Here is a 20528-nt window from a genome sequence, read left to right on the forward strand (position 1 = left end):
TCTCCTTTCTACTGCCAAACTTCCCACCCTAGGAAGTAGTGCATTCGTCCCAGATCCTTCATATCGAACTCTGTGGCTATATTCTTCTTGTAGTCCTCTATGAGTCTGGATGATCCTGTCAAAAAGAGATCATCCACATATAATACTAAGATAAGTGGCTCGTTCTCTATGACTAGATAGTAGAGATTCAGATCCGCGTCACTCTTGACAAACCCCATCTTCTGCAAGTAGTCATCTATTCGACCATACCATGCTCTCGGTGCTTCAGCCCATACAAGGCTTTCTTCAATCTGCATACATGAGACTTCTTCTCATGAGTTTTAAAGCCCTCTGGTTGTTCAATGTGTTGACCACTACGTGTCAACTACCCATAGCAGTACACCCCCTTTTTCGCAAAAGGGATAGCGCTTGATCGACATGTCCGTGCCATTCGACTGTCATCATCAGCCCAATCATGTTATGTTGTAAACCCAGTTTGCATGTGTAAATTGTAAATAATCTTAGCAGATCTGAGTCATGTATGTAAATTGCCTAGACAAACCTAATCTTCTAGTGATAATCTACGTTCCGGAAGGTTTTTTATCTCACCGATCCATGATCCGCAGAGTTTTCCTTCAGCCTAATCCCAAAGCCGGAATGGATTTTGTCTTTATAATCTTAGGGGAATCCTAGTGTGCTTCGAGTCTATGTAAAAGTAATTTGGAAATAATTCTAACTATTTGGTTAGGTTATTACAAATTGCTTGATCTGCTAGATTATGTTTGTGTCGCAGAACTGGGTGGTCTATGAGGGTCTATGTCAAATGGGTTTTCCCCCTTGAGATGTAAAATTGTAAAAGTCATGATGTAAAGTGTCTTGAGGGTTAGAAAATGTTTTATCTCCTCATAAGTCCTAAGTCCTAGGTCCTAGGTGATTTTTCCAAAGGCTAAGTTCGAGGATCCAAAAATTAAAAATAAAAAAACAATAAAAAATAAAAGATATAAATAATAAAAAATAATAATAAAAAATTAAAAAAATTAAAATTAAAAAATTAAAATAAAATAATAATAAGTCAAAATTTTGAGGAAATAAATGCAAGATTTTAATTTTTTAATATATTAAAATGCATTTAAAATTTCAACGGATGAGATCAAAAGAGATTTTGATCCTCATCGACGGTCGAGATCATTTTGACATAGATCACTCAAACTAGCCGTTGGGAAATTTTCCTTTAAATAGGGTGTCAGGGGTCATTTGAGATCAGATTCGATTTGAGAGTCTGGTGCTAAAGAAAGTTCTCTTGTAGTCATTTTTTGTGCAATAAAGAAAGACTTTGGGGTTGAAAATCTTGCTGGTGTTATTCTTCTGGAAATGTTGTAAGATGTTTTATTTTTCTGCATAATTTTATTTTCAGCCATTGATAATAGCTTGATGAAGATTGATTTAGGCACAGGTATCTTGTCTGATCTCTGGGGTTTGAATGATAGTTTGATTTCTGAAACATAATGTCAGGTATCTCCATTTGATCTAAATTTCACTGTTCTTTTCTCCTTCTATGTTAATGGTTGATTTAAGCTATGCAGGAAATCTTTTTTTTAGTCCACTGAGTGTTAGGGGAAGTTCTCGGCTGAACTAGCCAACTCCTGGATTGCGTTTTCTGAAAGAGCCCAGCCAGTTTTGATCCCAGGCTTATCATTTGAATGTTTTGTTTATGAATGCATGAAAGGGTTTTTTGAAGCATCTCACATTAAATTTAAAATTTTGAAAATATTTCTGTGGATTATTGATAAATCTGGCTACTTAGAGTCGTTAATCTGTAAATACTGTAATAATTTAGTTGATTTAGGGTTTTCAGTTTTGTTTCTTGCACATATTATTTTTGGGTGTTCTGTTTTTTGCCATTGCAGGTTGCAAGTACAGGTTTTGTGAAATTTTTCAGGGTTTCCATCAGGCAATCTGGAGCAGGAAAGATTCAAAATTTTAATTAAGTTTCTAGACTACGGGTTTGCTACTGCGTTTTCATTTTTCACTGCTGCCTGGGGTTTTCATTTCATAGAAAATTTTCGAAATTTTTTTAAGAACAGGTTGTGGGATTGCTGCTTCACCTCCAAGCAGTTTTCTCCCACTTGCAGCACATTGGCAGCATTTTTTCCCTCTGCGTTTTTCCTCTCAGCTATCCACAGCAAGCTTCCTCAGCTCCATTCACGCTGCCCTCATCTGCGGTTCCAAATCTGCGTTCCCCCTTTTATATTTTTGTAGTCATTCAATCCCCTTAACCATGCAGCTCTCTCCATTGAAATCAACTTAACCCTCACGCTGGTTTCAAAAAACGCTAAACCTTTCACGCTGCCTCCAAACGCTGTCATCGCTGCCCACCTACATTTTCTGTCCCATCGTTCCATCGTTCGCCTACCTCACGCAATTGCTCTTGCCACGCAGCTTCATTTCACCACCCGCTGCCAGGTTGCGTTTGTGGCTTATCTCCATCCCCTTTGCTGCATGAAGGCCTTGTTGCCGTTTCTTCCAGACTGCGGATTTCTTCTCCGCCGTCACCTGCACACACTAAGCACACAAAGTGTTTCGATATTTTTTTATTTTTATTTTTTAATTTCATGCTTAGGGTTAGTGTAAGTATAGTTGATCGCATTTGATTTTTATTTTTTTTAGCGTTTATTTTTTTTATGAAATGTGTGTTAATTTTCAAAAGAAAAAACTAAAAACAAAAATTTCGATTCTCATTTAATTTAGTTTAATATTTAGATTTTGTTAAAGATCCGTTTTAGTCTTAGATTTATTTGTTTTTTTAGTTTTAAATTTGGAACTTTATAAAATCATAATATATATATATATATATATATATATATATATATATATATATATAAGTGCCATAAAATGATTCTATGATTCATTTAGAGTAGATTTTTTTTATAATCTTTATTTAGTTTTTTTTAGAATTTTTTTTTTTAATAATATTTAGTTTTAAATTTCATTTTAATTGTATATATTTGTTTATAATTTCATTTAGTTTACTTTAGTAATTTTAAGTTTCATTTACTGTAGCTTTTGCTTAAGTTTTAGTTTTATTTTTAGATATTCTTAGGTTTAGTTTTCTTTGAGTTAGGCTTTAGTTTTGATTTTTAAAAGTTTAGTCTTGTTTTATCTTTAAAATAAATCAAAAAGTCATAAAAAAATAAAAATATTTAAAAAATACAAAAAAATTAAAAAAAAAGACTAATTAAAAATTGAAAATACCTTTTCATGTCTTTTTTCTGTTGCGGGATTAATATTTACCATTCTTGTATAGTTAAACATGCTTAACTGCTTATTTGAAGATTAGCTATATGAAAGTGTTAACTGGTCAGCATTTAAATTTTATGGTCATTTAAAGTATTTAATCTTTTAAATTTTAATTGATGGATCATTATCAAAGCGTTGAGTTTATTGAACATCTTGCATCGCTTGGGTTCTTTGATGATAAATGATTGTTAATGGTGGAATCACAAAGTTCATATTTTTGCAGCATTTGATAAACAATTATTTAATCATTAACTCCATAAGGCATTGGTCCATTAATTTCTAAAATCAATCAAGTGCTAATTTTCCTAACTATTTCTCCCAACCCAACTGGTCCACAGTTGGTTTTCATTCATCCCATAGGGTCTACCCCCCTTAGCCTCGGGAGACGGCTTAAACGGAGAAATCGGGGATCAGGGTGACAACCCCCGGTCTGAGCGTTGTTGTGACAATCTGTGCGACAACACAATGTATACCTCCTCTTCTATTACCCCGTTCAGAAATGTCGTCTTGACATCCATTTGATGGATCTCCCATCCCATCTGGGTTGCAAGAGATATCACGGTCCTATTAGATGTATACCTGGCTACTGGGGCAAAGGTTTCCTCATAGTCAATCCCTTCCTTTTGAGCATACCCCTTTTCCACAAACCTGGCCTTGAAGATCCATCTTGAACCTACCACAGATCTGTCTTGAGGCCTTGACACCACCTCCCATACATCGTTCACCATTATGGAGTTATACTCCTCCACCATCGCATCTAGCTAGACCTGATGCTGAGTTGCCTCCTTGAAACTGGCAGGCTCCCCATCCTGAGCTACTAACACCTGATACTTTTCTGGTTGTTTTCGCTCCCTCTCACTGTTCCTTGGCTCACCATGAAGTTCTCTGCATCACACAGAATTTGACGAAGTTCTTTGCTGGTTCTTCCTTTGCCAACAGGTGCTTCTGTTTGCTCCTCCTCCTCATCCTGAGAATCTTCCTGACCGGAGGAAGGATTCTTCACTTCCGTTGGTTGAAGAGGCATGACCAACGGATCCTCTTTCCACTGCTCCTTGGAAGGCATTTCGCAAGATCTTCTGAAAGCTCTGTCCTCCATGAACTCTACATCTCGTCATACTACTACCTTCCTGCTCCCTCGAAGATAGATTCTGTGTGCCTTAGCATTCTCGCTATATCGCACTAGATACCCCTTTTCTGCAGTCTAATCCAGCTTCTTCCTCTTTTCTTCAGGTATGCAGCAATATGCTAAACTACCAAATATCCTGAAATGACTGACTTCAGGCGTCTTCCCATTGAAGACTTTCTCTGGAGTAATCTTGCCCAATGCCCAATGAGGAGTTTTGTTCTGAACGTAGACAGCTGTGTTGCATGCTTCTGCCCACGGGAATTTTTGCATATCCTGATCATACAGCATGGCCCTAGCTGCTTCAACAATGGTTCTGTTTTTCCTTTCTGACACCCCATTCTTCTCCGGATTGTAGGGAGTTGTCCACTCTCTTCTGATGCCCTCGTTAGTGCAATAATTAGTGAAGTCCTTATCGATATACTCTCCACCATTATCTGAACGCAACACTTTTATTTTCTTACCAGTCAGATTCTCCACTAGAGCCTTGAACTCCTTGAATCGACAAAAAACCTCATCTTTGGTTTTCAGAAAATAGATCCAAGTTTTCCTCGAGTGGTCATCAATGAAGGTAAGGAAATACTTGGCACCACTGAGAGCTTTGACGGACATAGGACCGCAGGTATCTGAGTGTATCATTTCTAGTACACTCTTGGCCCTATGTTTGCTCCTAGGAAATGCCGCCTTGGCATACTTTCCTAGAGCGCATCCCTGCATACATCATCTCGTTCCGTACTCAGATCTGGAACTCCTGTTACAGTGCTCCTGAGAATTCTTAGAGCTCCATGGTGCAAGTGACCCATCCTTCTGTGCCATATTTCATTTAATTCCTTGTCCCGATGACTGCCTATTAGTGCCACTGGAGATTCTAGTTGTAATCTATACAACCGATTACTTTTGATCCCGCTCTGCACTTTCTTTTTCCAGCTCAGGTGTTTGACGTATACCTTTTCCTTGATGAAGTAGACGTCATAGCCCTTGCCTTGTAGTTGTGACACAGAATGTAAGTTCATCCCCAATCCTGGTACATGCAGCACATTTGTGGCATGGAACCGCTCTCCTGATTCTGTCTGAAAAACTATGTTACCCTTTTTTACTAGAGTACACTTTGCTTTATTCCCCATGGTGATCTAAAAGTTCATCTTCTCTTTTCGATATTATGAAAAACACTCCCTGATTCCCGTCATATTCGACGAGGCTCCACTGTCTATATACCATATTTCTGATGATGTAGCACTAGTCATGCATGCCACTTCTTCTTCCAACCTGGAAGACAACATAGAGAAATCGAAATCTCTTCCTCTTGGGCAATCTTCTGAAAATCTGCGTGAGTCCCCTAAGGTAGATGCCTCTGCATCGTGGTCTTGACCCATAACTGGTTTTCCCTTTTTGTCTCTGATTACTTGCTCTGATACCATGTGAAAATTCTATCACTGCAGCAACTGATTTACTTTTCCTACTTATTTCACCATAAGTTATTCATGAAATTACTTCAACAAACATTAAAATAAATACTGTTGCAAATATCACACCGTAATACAAAAACAAACATATGCACAAGAATCAACACATTGACACAGTTATTTTGGACTAATGTCCCTAGAAAAAGCCAATGTGGGAAAACCGATGCAGCAAGAGAGGATTTTATTATTCAACAATTTTCTAGTACAATAAGGTGCCAAACTGGCTTACCCACAGATAGACAAATTCTCCAGCACTTCCATTGAACCTGGCGTAGGCCCTACTGACCTCTGCGTTAGCCTGAAACCCTCCGCGTCAGCTTACTGAGGCTCTGCACAGCCTCTCCTGCCTCTGCGTGCCTTTGTCTGGCCCTCGCGTCTGCCTCTTCTGCCACTCTGCTGATCTCCCGTCTTTCTGTTCCGTACTTGTTGCGTCTTGACTGATCTCCAGACCACTGGTTCAATTTCTCAGCTAACCCCGCTCCAGAAATTGAATTGACTGGTCTCCCTCAGTGTATTCTCCAAGTGACCCTCAAGCCTCCTTTTATACTTTTCTCATTGACAAATCAACGATCAAGATTAAGTCCCTAATCAACGGCTAAGATTAGATTTGGCTTGGTCCATGTCTTTTGGACCATTTTAACACAGTTTCATATTAATACACATTAATATTTTATTTTCCCTAAGTTTAGACCTAGGGACTCCATTAAAAATATTAATTATTTTAATATTTCCTAAACTGTTTAGAATCTGCCCAAACTCTTTCTGGGTATTGGAGATCTCATGTGCCCCAACCTCTCCACCAAATTTCCTGGCTAGAGCACATCCGATGCTATCCCAAATCAACATATTCCACCCAACTTTTATCTTAGCTTTGGAACTCCACTTAGCAGCATTTATTTTGCAGTATTTGGCACCATTAATTGGAAGCCTCAACTCTGCTCATCTTGTTCAGTCATCTTCAATTACATGTAATGAAACATTGTTTCTGATCTAGTGCTTCACTTTTTATGTGTTTGGCCTTTCCAACAATAGCTTTGATCAAATTTAAGAATGTTTAGGGTATTTCGTATTACATAATGGCTTTTTAGTTTGCTCAAAAATGTTCTACCAAAGTCAGCTTTGGCATATCTTAAAATTTTCAACTCTATGAAATGTTCTTAGCTTTCTCGGGCTTTTCTGTGACAGGATCTTGAAAAATATGCTGGTCCAAATGCAGTGCGCGAATGGGGGAAATTACTTGTAAGATGCTCTCTCCTTAATTTATGTCTTGTGTTCTTTGATGGGTGGCTCGTTGCTAATTAGTAGCTAACATTTATTAATGGTTGAGGTCATGAACATTAGTATTATTCAATCCTTCAGATATTATGTTCTCTGCTTACAAACTGGATTTTTGTTTCTAAAAATTGAAGGTTTCTACACAGGTAAAAACTTAGCATGTAAATGTTTCTGTTCAGGTTTATCCATCATTTATGTTTATAACTTTATAGCCTAGGTCAATGTTTTTCAAGATTGAAAGCTTATGCACAGGTAAAATCCTTGCATTTGCAATGTTCAAACTGCATTATTAATATTCTTCAGCTTTGTCCATATCTAAGTTACTATTATGCTCAACTGCATTTTTCATTTCTTCTCCATCTGTGACTGTCATAAAACATTCTTTTCTATTGCTCTCTATAGTACTTATATTATGCCTTTGTATTTATAATTTTATGAAACTATTGTGTTTTCTTTTAAAAATAACAGATATATTTTGTATTAAAAGTAGCTGTGGCTGAACCATAGAATGAGGAAATACTAAAATAATCTAAAAAAGGCTGCAGCCTGCATCAGAAGACACTGTTTTCCATCAAAAGTTTCCGAGTGCTTCCTACTATAATGCAGCAGAAGGGTCCCCTGTAGGTGTACTGCCTTAGAATATGGGGTACTGATACTGAAACCTAACAACAACAACAAAAAATTAAAAATTATTTAGAGAAAGAAACCCGAAATCTCTGCCGTATTGCGCCCACCTGAAATTCCATAGTTGAGTCCTCCAGGCACCCACCAGCTTCCACTTGTTTCACAGGATTACCAGCTCCAGTTAGTGTCTCTATCTCCATAACAAAGTGTTTGGCATTCTCTTTTTTAGTATATGCTTGAGAGAACCCACAAGCCGAGGGATCTCCCGCTGACATAGAAGTCATAGGGAAGGGAGAGCATACCACGTCCCTTGGCAATTGCGCTTGAGATACAATTCTATTCACAAGTGCATTCATTGCCCCTAGTTTGACATCCAACTCTAGATACTGTCTTCGTGAGATGGCCATGAATGCAGAGACTTCTTTCTTGGACTCCCTGAGCTTGAACAGCTATGTTACCGTTTCCATAGCACAGGTATTCCTATTACTTGATAGATACAAAGGGGATGCTATGGGTGCACACACTTTCCTTGGCACTTCTGTTATGACTTGTCCAACCACAACTGTCCATGGGTGTGACATGTGTAGAGAAAAGTATGTTTCTAAGTACGCTTGTTTGTTTGTAGCCCTGGAGCATATAATGTTTTTCAATGGTTTACCATTGATGTATCATGGCTGAACATGTTATATTTCAATATTATGTTGATATGTTGTGTTTGGATGTGGTATGATGATACTAAGACTTGGTGGATGAGCACCCTAGCACATGGGGGTGCATTTCACATGTGAATTACATGTTAGTATTATGGACTATCATTCTTGGTTGAGCATTGCTCCTACATGCTTGGTTCCTAATACCCACAAAAATGAGTAATCCCATAGGAGAAAACTTTTCTCCTACATTTGACAGCCAGCCAGCCAATAGCCCATGATATTCACCATTCAATGATGATATGCCATGCGCTTCCGCCATCTGCATTAGCAACTTACCTTTCACCATCCGTCATTACCACTTCGATTGTAATGATCCTAAATAGGAATACAAGTGATAAAAAGCAAATAATCTGTGCAGCAATTTATAAAAACAAAATACACATTAAACATCCATAGAAAAGCTGCAAATATGGGACCACTGAGCCATTTTATTACTTTTATGAAGGCTAAATACATTGGATAGCAAGATGGTGCACCTGGGCTTGTCTCAATGGACAAGCATGACCTAACCCAGGTGGGAAAATGGCTGAGCTGAAGGCTTCGCAACTGCTGCACCAATCTGCACTGTGCTGCCGAGAAAAACTTCCTTTTTGCTGAAGTTCAAATGGCTGGAACGTGCACTTCTGCTGCCCAAAAATTTATGTGCTTTTAACCCCGGACTCCTTGGCCTAAACCCAGAAAAACCCACGAAGGATTTTGGTTAGTTTAGACTTCTAAAATTTGACCCCCTTTGGAGCCCAACTTCAGCTGCAACTGCAAAGCTCAGCTTGCTGGAAATTGCCTGTAAATCCTCCCGGAAATGGTCCCAAAGTGCTGGATTGACCCCTGCTATCAACTCCCTGACTTCCCGATGGGCTTTGGCCTATAGCTCCTACTCCACGAAAACTGTTGGAAGTGGCCTCTGCGGTGTCCCCTAGCCTAGCAATTTGAACTGCTGGAATATTGGCTCTGCTGTCTGTAAAACTCAAAAAAGAATGCTGGCCTATCATTGCTCTCTCAGCCATCTAACTCTCTCGACAAACGCCTGATCTCTAATGGCTCCTAACTCCCTCTGCGTATTCTCTAGCTACCCAGAAATACACACTCCCTGCACTGCGCTGAATGATGGTGTTGTCTCACAACCCTAGAACTCTTGAAAAACTCATGGAACTGTCTTTCTAGGGTGGGCATGGATGTTCCCTCGAAGTAGAGGTTAAATCTCCCACTTGAGAGATTCGTGGCTAAACAACCAATTGACTCAACTAAACAGCCGATTGACTTAGCTAAACAGCAGAGTGAACAGTGAAGTAGTTTTGTTTGCAAGATGTAAGAATGAAACCCAAAATGAGCGTTGCTCCCTCCTTATAACTCCTTGGGCCTCCCTCGCCTCATGTGGGCCCCTCCATCCACCTATTCAACTTTCCCTCCAAGCTATTCGAATGGGCCAATTCGAATTCTCATGTGGGTGGCCCCCACATTCCACTAACAACCAAATTAAGTCGAATTGCCTCTTAAGTCCCTAAGTCAAAAATGATGGGTTCTCTTCCTTAGCCAAAATTGTGCAAAATTGTGTAGCAGCGCCTTGTTACAAATGTGTTTGAGAAGGGAAATTACAGTCCTCCCCTCCCAAATGTTGCTTGCCCTCAAGCAATATCAAAGCTGGGTGCTCCAATATGTGCTCACCCTCCCAGGTGGCATCCTCATCCGACAAGTTCTTCCAACACACCAAGAACTCTTTGATGGTCCTGCTCCTCAGTTTCCTTTCTCTGCTCTCCAAAATGACCTCAGGTTCCAAAACCAAGTGGCCCTCATCATCCAGTGGGGGTAGATCAGCTGCTATTGTCACCTGTTGTCCCTGCACCCTTTCAAGGCATGACACATGAAAAACATTATAGATCATGCTCCCTTGAGGCAGCTCAAACTCGTAGGCCACCTCCCCAACTCATCTAACCACCCGGTAGGGCCCATAGAAGCGTGGTTGTAGCTTCTCGGCCCCCTTCTGCTTCAACGTAGATTGCTTGTAAGGCTGTAGCTGGAGGTACACCAAGTCCCCCTCCTCGAAATGCCTCTCTGTCCTGTGTCGATTTGCGTATACCTTCTGTTGATTTTGGGTTGTCACCAAGTTATCCTTGAGAGCCTTGAGGATGTGTTTGTAATATTCCTAATTAGCCATGGCTAATTGGAATATTCGATTTTGCTCAATTTTTCCTGCTATAGTTATTTTATAAATAAAAAGGTGGGGAAAGGGGGACATAACTCACTTTTAGAATAAAGTCACTCCCTAAGTAGCACAATGTTGTAACTTAAAGGGGAGCCAAGGGGGCCATAGGACCACGTAGAGAAGGGGGCCCACGTAGACACTTGGAGGGAATGCGCAGATGGAGAGGAGAACATGGCAATAGATGGCTATGTTGGAGGAGGTGGCTTTAGGGTTTTGAGAGGGGCCAACGATATAAAGGAGAGAGGAGCCTCCTCATTTTGGCATTCGATTATGTGCATTTGAGCTAGTCACTTCGACTTAGAGCACGCTGGCTGTTTAGCCTGTCTGCAGCACTGTTTAGTGCATCGAGTGTCTCCGTTTGGAGATCTCACCCTTAGCCTCGGGCGACTTCGAGTGCCTGCTCGGGAAAGGTAGTTTTTAGCAGTCTTTTGCAGGAGGATTGATCTTTGGAGTGAGGAGGAGCTGAGCATTTTTGATAACTGCGCAGTCTTGAGAGAGGGACACAGTTCTTTTGGTGGGTGTTCCGGATTGGGGTTTTTGCGGAGGATTTGAGCTGGGAGATTGGGCAAGGGATCAGCCCTTGCATATTGGAGGATTTTGGTAGAGTTTCGGGCAAGGTCTTGGAGGGTTTACTTCAGTAGCAGCGCAGAGCCTTGAGGGACAACGTAGATCCCAAGGGGGTGATTTTCGGGGGTCGGCTACTTCAGAAAATCTTTCTGGGTTTTTATGGGTTTATTGAGTAGAGGCTGATTCCCGAGTTTCAACATTTTCTGAGGAGGGGAACAGCCCCAAATCCTCACTTGATTCCATGTAGTAGCAGCAGCACAACAGTTCTCCAGCAGCGTGGACGCAGTTCAGAGAGAGGCAATTTCTTTACTATTCTGGGTGTATTTCTTCACTTGCCATGTGCAAGTCGAGGTGCTATCTTTCTGATCACCTCCTGTACTCTTTCCATTACTCAGTATAATAAAATGGCTTAGCATTTCTCTCTGCATTTCTTGAGTATCTGCTTATATTCCGTGTTTACATTATCATATGTTGCACCATTGTTATTTTTATCTCTTTGAGCTTCCCAGCTACTATATCACTTGTACGTATTTGGTTGGAGTTTGCTTGGGTTTGAGGGATATCCCGGAAAAAGGGATATTACAGTGGTATCAGAGCATAGATTTGGCTCAGCCTGTGGAGCTAGCAGTCTATGACACCGAGGGAGAAGCCCTACATCTGTTATAGAGGTAGGAAATACAGAGATATTGAGCGTAGGTTGGAGAACACCTACAGAGAGGGAGACTGTGTTCGGGTGGTGGATACAGAACAGTCGGAGCCAGTGGTGAACACAGAACAGGAGGAGCCTGTGGTGGACGTAGAGCAAGAGGATACGATGGCAGATAAGGACGGGAAGAGATTTGCGGACATGCTCCTCAAATCAGTGCAGGATCTGTCGAGGCAGATTGAGGTGATGAGGCAGAGATTCATGGTAGTAGAGGCTAGACAGCGTGAGAACCCATGGGTTTTCCAGGTTGGTGAGGGATCGGGTACATCCCACCATTTGCCAGAGTAGGGTGCCACTCAACGTGATACTACTCCGCAGATGGCCTCACATGCCCCTACACGCTCTACCATGCCCACTTTCTTAGGAGCAGACACGGGGGCCGGAGCCCAGCAAGAGGCAGAGCCCGATCATATGGGTGATTATTTTGTAGAGTACCAGGCCTATGGGCAGGAGTTTAGGAATTCTCTCTCATTCAGAGACTTTGTTCAGCTCCAGCGGGATAGTAGACCCCGCGATCATCACAGAGGATACCGGCATTTTCATGAGGGTGACACCCACCACGTAGCTAGTAGATTCCACTTGCCTACGTTTGATGGTTCATCAAACAGTTTGGCAAAGTCTTGGGTGGAGAAGCTGGACATCTATTTCCAGCTTAACCAGATGTTGGAGACAGAGGCCATCAAGGTGGCGACATTACATTTGGATGGTGAGGCCTAGGATTGGTGGTTCCATGGGATGGTTACACTCGGACACTCCACAGTGACGACATATGCCGAGTTCACCAGGAGATTGATGGAGAGGTTTGACCGGAGGGATCCGGGACAACACTTTGTCGAGCTGACAAGGCTCAAATAGACCGGGAGCCCAGAGACCTACATTGCAGACTTTTTGAGGGTTTGAGTGATGGTGCCAGATCTATCTGCGGCACGGAGGATCTACATGTATGTTGAGGGGTTAGCAGAGCCACTTCGAGGTTTAGTCCGATCCACTAGACCAGCCACACTCCAGGATGCTGTTAGCAGGACCCAGGACTAACAAGATGTCTTACCCAGGACCCGGACACCTTACCCCCAGAGACAGACTTTCCAACCTAAGGGGAAGGATGTGAGGATTCTGCCTCCAAAGGGGAATCCAGGACGAGCACAGATTGACGATGATGCCAGTAGGGAGTTGAAGAAGAAGCGGTTGTGCTTTACCTGTTAGGAGTCGTGGGCACCGAGGCATAGATGTACTGCCGGCAAAGCACATTTTATTGAGGTCTTCTCCGAGAGCAGCGGGGAAGAGGATGAGGAGGTTGATGTGGAGGCAGGAGATAGTCATGCCATGCAGGGTCCTTCGCCACCTCGACCGGCAGCAGTAGGTGGTGCAGCTTTTGCACCTACCAGAGGGGTCCTTGTAGAATTGCAAGGAGTCCCTAAGTATTTGATGCTACGTGTATGGGGGACAGTACGTGGCCAGCGAGTATCAGTTTTGGTTGACAGTGGGGCAACCCACAACTTCATCGATGCACAGATGGTTGAGCGGAGAGGTATACAGACAGAGAGCTTCGATGGATTTTCAGTTTTATTCCCAGGAGATTAGACCATGGTGTGTGCTCGTTATGTCCCAGAGTTATCAGTGACGATGGGCACCTACACACTGACTGACCATTTTTTCGTGGTCGATATTCTGGACACCGACATGATACTGGGTGTTCAGTGGCTTATCACTCTAGGGAAGGTCACGACAGATTGGAAGACCCTAGAGATGAAGTGGAATGATGAGAAGATAGGGAGGCATGAGAAGATACGGGGACAGCACACATATCCGCCTCAGACTGTTTCGGCTCATTGGATGGAGGCAGTCTTCTGGAAGGGAGCCGTAGAGTGGGCAGTGGAGCTGCATGCATCAGAGGCAAGGACTACAAGGCAGGCGGTGCACCCGGAGATACAGTCCATCCCTGACTGGTATGCCACAGTTTTTGGGGAGATTTCGCCGGGACAGCCACTGGACTGGGGGTTTGAGCACACCATTGAGCTTGAGCAGGGCATGCAGGCAGTGATTACTACCCCCTATAGGCATCCCAAGGCCTATCGGGATGAGATTGAGCGGGCCATTCAGGAGTTGCTAGCTCTTGGGCACATTTAGACAAGCATGAGTCCTTTTGCTTCTTCCATGGTGTTGGTGAAGAAGAAGGACGGCGCATTGAGGATGTGCATTGACTACAAGGCCCTGAACAAGAAGACACTGAAGAACAGGTACCCCATACCCAGGATTGATGAGTTGATGGATGAGTTGAGAGGAGCACAGTTCTTCTCAAAGATTGATTTGAGATCTAAGTACCATCAGATTCGCGCGAGGGAGCAGAACATTGCCAAGACCGCCTTCAGGTGTCACTATGAGCACTTTGAGTTTTTGGTGATGCCCTTCGGGCTAACCAACGCCCCAGCTACATTCTAGTCCTGCATGAATCACATCTTCCACAGTCACTTAAGGAAGTTTGTGTTGGTGTTCTTTGATGATATCCTCATTTACAGCAAGACTTGGGAGGAGCATCTCCAGCACATTGAGATAGTGTTGCGCATCTTGGAGGAGCAGCAGTTCTATGCCAAGCTCTCCAAGTGTGAGTTTGGGTTGATGGAGATGTTGAACTTGGGACACATCATAGGGGTGGACGGAGTGAGAGTCCATGAGGAGAAGATCAGGGCCATTAGAGATTGGCCGAAGCCGAGGAACGTGACAAAACTTCGGGGATTCATTGGCATTTGTACTTACTACTAGAAGTTCGTCGGGAGTTTCTCACAGCTTGCTGCACCCCTGACAGATTTGACGAGGAAGGGGGCATTCAGTTAGTCGGATACAGCGCAACGAGCCTTTGACAGGCTCAAGGAGGTTATGAGTAGCTGCCCAGTGTTTGCATTACTGGATTTTACGCAGCCATTTGTTTTGGAGTGTGATGCATCGAGAGAGGGGATCGGCGCAGTGTTGATGCAGGGAGGTCACCCTATAGCCTTTGAGAGCCAGAAGCTCCTTCCGCACGAGAGGTTGTATTCTATATACAACAAGGAGATGCTGGCCATTATGCATGCATTGGCCAAGTTCCGACAGTATTTAGTGGGTAACAGGTTCAGGGTGAGGACTGATCACAACAGCCTTAGGTTCTTTTTGGAGCAAAAACAGCTACAGGAGAGGCAGCAGAAGTGGATCAGTAAGATCCAAGCATATGACTTTGACATTGAGTATGTCAAGGGTAAGAACAACGTGGTAGGAGATGCCCTTTTGCGTAGAACAACAACGTTGTCTCTTATGAGCTTGGATACAGACTGGAGGGCTCGACTCTTAGTAGAGTACTCCAAGGACAGATTTGCATGTGAGGTTCTGGATGGGCAGGTGGCGAATGACAGGTAAAGGGTGGTCGATGAGATCATCTACTACAGGGACCAGATCTTATTGACTGAGGGATCTCAGCTCAAGAAGAAGATACTTCAAGCATCACATGATTCACCATTGGCCGACCATCAGGGGTTTACCAAAACCTACAGGGCCATTAGAGAGAGGTTCTCATGGAAGGCCCTCAAGGAGGACGTACTCCAGCATATCCGGGAGTGCGATATTTGCCAAAGGAACAAGTGGGAGATGAGCCATCCCCTAGGATTATTGCAGCCTCTTCCCATTCCAGAGGGGAAATGGGAGTGTATTTCGATGGACTTCATCATAGGGTTGCCCATGGTATAGGGCAAGGATTGTATCTTTGTCGTCGTTGATCTACTGACAAAGTACGCACATTTTTTCGCCATATCCGCACACTACACAGCAGCGCAGGTGGCCGGGCTGTTCTTCAGAGAGGTCTTCAGGCTACATGGTCTTCCTAAGACCATCGTCAGTGACAGGGACATCCGTTTCATGGGCGGGTTTTGGTAGGAGCTTTTCCGGTTGGTGGGGACGGAGTTGACACCGAGTACCAGTTATCACCCACAGACGGACGGGTAGACAGAGATAGTTAACAAGTGGTTGGAGGGCTAATTGGTAACTATGTCAGTGGGCAGCAGCGAGCATGGCTGAAGTGGCTGCATCTGGGGGAGTACTGCTACAACACTACACATCACATGTCCATTGATATGTCACCAGTCTATGCCTTGTATGGATATCATCCTTTATCTTTTGCTGACGTGATGTTTGGTGATAGCAAGGCTCCAAGAGCCAAGATTTGGATCCAAGAGAGTCAGGATATTCTCCGAGCTCTCAAGGATAATATGGCTACAGCGCAGAACCAACATAAGTTGTATGCTGACAGGGGTCGGGTGGAGAGACAGTTTGAGGTAGGGGACTTGGTCTACCTACGATTACAGCCATATCGACAATCGTCACTGAGGCAGAAGGGGGCTGAAAAGCTCAAGCCTCGCTTTTATGGGCCATACCAAGTGATACGCAGGATTGGACAGATTGCGAATGAGTTGGAACTGCCCCAAGGCAGCAAGATTCATAATGTTTTTCATGTATCATGCCTGAAGAAGGCATTGGGGCAGCAGGTGATAGTGATAGATGAGCTACTACCCATGGATGATGAGGGGCATTTGGTGTTGCAGCCAGAGGCTATTATTGATACCAGGGAGAGGCAGCTGTGGAGCAGGACGATCTGGGAATTCTTGGTGAGGTGGAAGAATTTACTGGATGAGGATGCCACTTGGGAGAGTGAGAAAATTTTGCAGCATCCATCACTTCAGTTGCTTGAGGACAAGCAACATTTTGCCGGGGGAGACTGTAATATTCCTAATTAGCCATGGCTAATTGGAATATTCGATTTTGCTCAATTTTGCCTTCTATAGTTATTTTATAAATAAAAAGGTGGGGAAAGGGGCGCATAACTCACTTTTAGAATAAATTCACTCCCTAAGTAGCACAACGTTGTAACTTAAAGGGGCCATAGGACCACGTAGAGAAGGGGGCCCACGTAGACACTTGGAGGGACTGCGCAGATGGAGAGGAGCACGTGGCAAGAGATGGCTACGTTGGAGGAGGTGGATTTAGGGTTTTGCGAGGGGCCAATGCTATAAAGGAGAGAGGAGCCTCCTCATTTTGGCATTCGATTATGTGCATTTGAGCTAGTCACTTCGACTTAGAGCACGCTGGTTGTTTAGCCTGTTTGCAACACTGTTTAGTGCATCGAGTGTCTCCGTTCGGAGATCTCACCCTTAGCCCCGGGGGACTTCGAGTGCTTGCTCTGACAAGGTAGTTTTCAGCAGTCTTTTGCAGGAGGATTGATCTTTGGAGTGAGGAGGAGCTGAGCATTTTTGATAACTGCGCAATCTTGAGAGAGGGATGCAGTTCTTTTGGTGGGAGTTCCGGATTGGGGTTTTTGCGGAGGATTTGAGCTGGGAGATTGAGCAAGGGATCAACCCTTGCATATTGGAGGATTTTGGAAAGGGTTTACTTCAGTAGCAGCGCAGAGCCTTGAGGGACAGTGTAGATCCCCAAGGGGGTGATTTTCGGGGGTCAGCTACTTCAGAAAAGCTTTCTGGGTTTTTCTGGGTTTATTGAGTAGAGGCTGATTCCAGAGTTTCAACATTTTCTGAGGAGGGGAACAACCCCAAATCCTCACTTGATTCCATGTAGTAGCAGTAGTGCAGCAGTTCTCCAGCAGCTTGGACGCAGTTAAGAGAGCGGCCATTTCTTTACTATTCTAGGTGTATTTCTTCACTTGCCTTGTGCAAGTCGAGGTGCTATCTTTCTGATCACCTCCTGTACTCTTTCCATTACTCAGTATAATAAAATGGCTTAGCATTTCTCTCTGCATTTCTTGAGTATCTGCTTATATTCCATGTTTACATTTTTATATGTTGCACCACTATTATTTTTATCTCTTTGAGCTTCCCAGCTACTATATCACTTGTACGTATTTGGTTGGAGTTTGCTTGGGTTTGAGGGATATCTTGGGAAAGGGATATTACAGTGTTGGCTCCCGTGGACCCAATCTTTTTGGCCTTTAGGGCTCGGCTGTCTCCAAAAACAATGTCAATAAAAGATAATGCATCATATCCACATAAAGAATGGAAATGATTCATACCAATGGACATGTGGTGCGTGGTGTTGTAGTAGTACTCACCCAGATGCAACCACCGAATCCAAGCCCTCTGCTGACCGGTCACATAGTTCCTCAGGGACCCCTCCCACCACTGATTAACCCTCTCGGTCTGGCCATCTGTTTGAGCATGGTAGTTGGTGCTAGGAGTGAGCTCGTTTGTGACCAGTCTGAAAAGCTCCTGCCAAAAACCTCCCATGAACTTGTTGTCCCTATCACTCACAATGTTCATGGGGAGCCCATGCAATCTGAAAATCTCCCGAAAGAATAGTTCTGCAATCTGTGCAGCCATGTATCTAGTGGGGATGGCGAAAAATGGGCAAATTTGGTCAACCTGTCGACCACTACGTAGATGCAATCCTTCCCCTGCACCATGGGGAGCCTTGTGATGAAATCCATAGAGATACTTTCCCATTTCCCCTCAGGGATGGGAAGTGGATGTAGTAATCATGTGGGGTGGATCAGTTGCCCCTTGTTCCTCTGGCATGCCTGACTCTCCTAAACATGCTGCAACACGTCCCCTTTGAGGCCGTTCCACGTGAATCTCTCCCTAACTGCCATAAGTTTTCTGGAACCCATGGTGCCCGAATAGTGGTGAATCATGTGCTGCTGGAGCACCCTCTCCCTCAACTATGAGTTGGGTACAAAGAAAATGTGCCCCTTGTAATAGATGACCTCATCCATCACTTGGTAACGCTCATCTGCATGGGTACCCTCCAATACCTCGCATGCCCTCCTATCCTTGGAGTACTCCACCAATAACTAAGCCTTCCAATCATGACAGATGCTCATGAGGGATAACCCAACTGGTCTCCGAGATAGAGCATCAGCCACCACATTGTGCTTCCCCTGTACATACTCTATATCGAAGTGATAGGCCTGCACCTTGCTGACCCGTCTCTGCTGCCTGTCATTAAGGCCTTGTTGCCCCATGAAGTGCCGAAGACTGTTGTGATCAGTCTTCACTCGAAACATGTTGCCCATCAAGTACTCATGGAATTTGGCCAATGCATGCATGATGGCCAGCATCTCTTTGTCATATATGGAATATGACAACTCATGTGGTAGGAGCTTCTGACTCTCGAAAGCAATGCGATGCCCCTCTTGTGACAATACTGCTCCAACTCCTACCTCGGATGCATCACACTCCACGGAGAATGGCTAGGAAAAATCTGGAAGTGCCAAGACTGGGCAATTTCTCATCACCTCCTTGAGGTAGTCGAAGGCAACCAATGCCCCATCAGTCCATGCGAAAGCCCCTCTCTTGGTCAAGTCGGTCAAGGGTGTTGCTAGCTATGAGAACCCCTTGACAAACTTCTTGTAGGAGGTGCAAATGCCCAAGAAGCCCCTCAACGCAGTCACATCTCGGGGTACTGGCCAATGCTGGATGGCCCGAATCTTCTCCTCATGGACCTTCACCCCATCAACACCAATGATATGCCCTGGGTAGAGCATCTCTGTCAAACCAAACTCACACTTGGAGAGCTTGGCATAAAACTTTTTCTCTTCTAGAATGCGTAGTATCTCCTCCAAGTTTTGGAGGTGCTCCTCCTATGTCCAACTATAAATTAGAATGTCATAGAAGAAAACTAGCACAAACCTCCTCAACTTGTTGAAATTTCTAAGTCTTACTCGTCAGAAATTCCTACTGCATTATCTGGTTTATTTCAGCTACTTGTTTATTCCTTAATAAGTTATTTATCCATATAAATACTGAAAATAAACACAAATGCAGTCTCAACTCATATACAGATCATCAACTGAAATAATAGACAAACACACAAGGGACACCGTTATTTTTAGGCAATCGTCCTCGGAAAAACCCAATGCGGGAAAACTAGTGCCATAGTTTTAAGGGTTTTATTATTATGCAAATTTCTTGAGTGCAACTAGGGTGTCAAACTGGCTCACCCAATAGAGATTTCTACATAGCAGTAGTACCTCTTCTCGAAAGCAGATATTTAGCTTCTCAACACTAATCTGCCCCACGAAAATCCTTTCGGCTCTTCTCCAAGGCTTTGCGTCAGCTCTGCTAGCCTCTGCGTAGCTCTGGAACCCCTTGCGTCAGCCCTCTTCCTCTCTGTGTTAGCTCTCTAGCCTTTTGTGTCACCCACGCAGGCCCCTCAGCCTTCGCACAGTCTCTAGCTGCCTCTGCATGTCTCCTGTTGCCTCTGCGTGGCTCCTTCTACCTTTGCGTAGCCTCCTCAGTCACTGCGCTGACCCTCTAGCAATATCTGTGCCTATCTGCTATGTACGCATTGCCCCTCGCTGCAACTCAGATCACTTGTTCGAATTTTCTCAGCAAACCCTGCTCTAGAGAACCGAACTGACTGATCAATCTTGGTGTGTCTCCAACTGACCCTCAAGCCTCCTATTATACTTTTCTTGTTGAGTCTTCAACGGCCGAGATTAAGTCTCTAATCAATGGCTAAGATTATATTTGGCTTGATCTATGTCATTTAGAACATTCTCACACAGTTTTATATTAATACCCATTAATATTTTAATTTTCCTAAGTTTAGA

General features: G+C 43.6%; 1 protein-coding gene across 2 annotated transcripts in view; it reads left to right on the plus strand.

The window, feature by feature from the left end:
* The window catches only part of LOC149180910 (FAD/NAD(P)-binding oxidoreductase family protein), a 443523-nt gene that overhangs the window by 314897 nt on the left and 108098 nt on the right, over window positions 1-20528 (plus strand). For both annotated transcript variants that reach the window (XM_089416384.1, XM_089416383.1), the window contains one exon: window positions 7048-7101. In XM_089416384.1, the coding sequence (XP_089272510.1) occupies window positions 7048-7101 (54 nt within the window). The remainder of the gene's footprint in view (window positions 1-7047; window positions 7102-20528) is intronic.

Source organism: Pinus tabuliformis, chromosome 3_2 (assembly GCF_031772625.1).
Source record: "Pinus tabuliformis cultivar Carrire ecotype Pingquan chromosome 3_2, CPIR1, whole genome shotgun sequence".
In the NCBI taxonomy this organism is placed as follows: Eukaryota; Viridiplantae; Streptophyta; class Pinopsida; order Pinales; family Pinaceae; genus Pinus; species Pinus tabuliformis.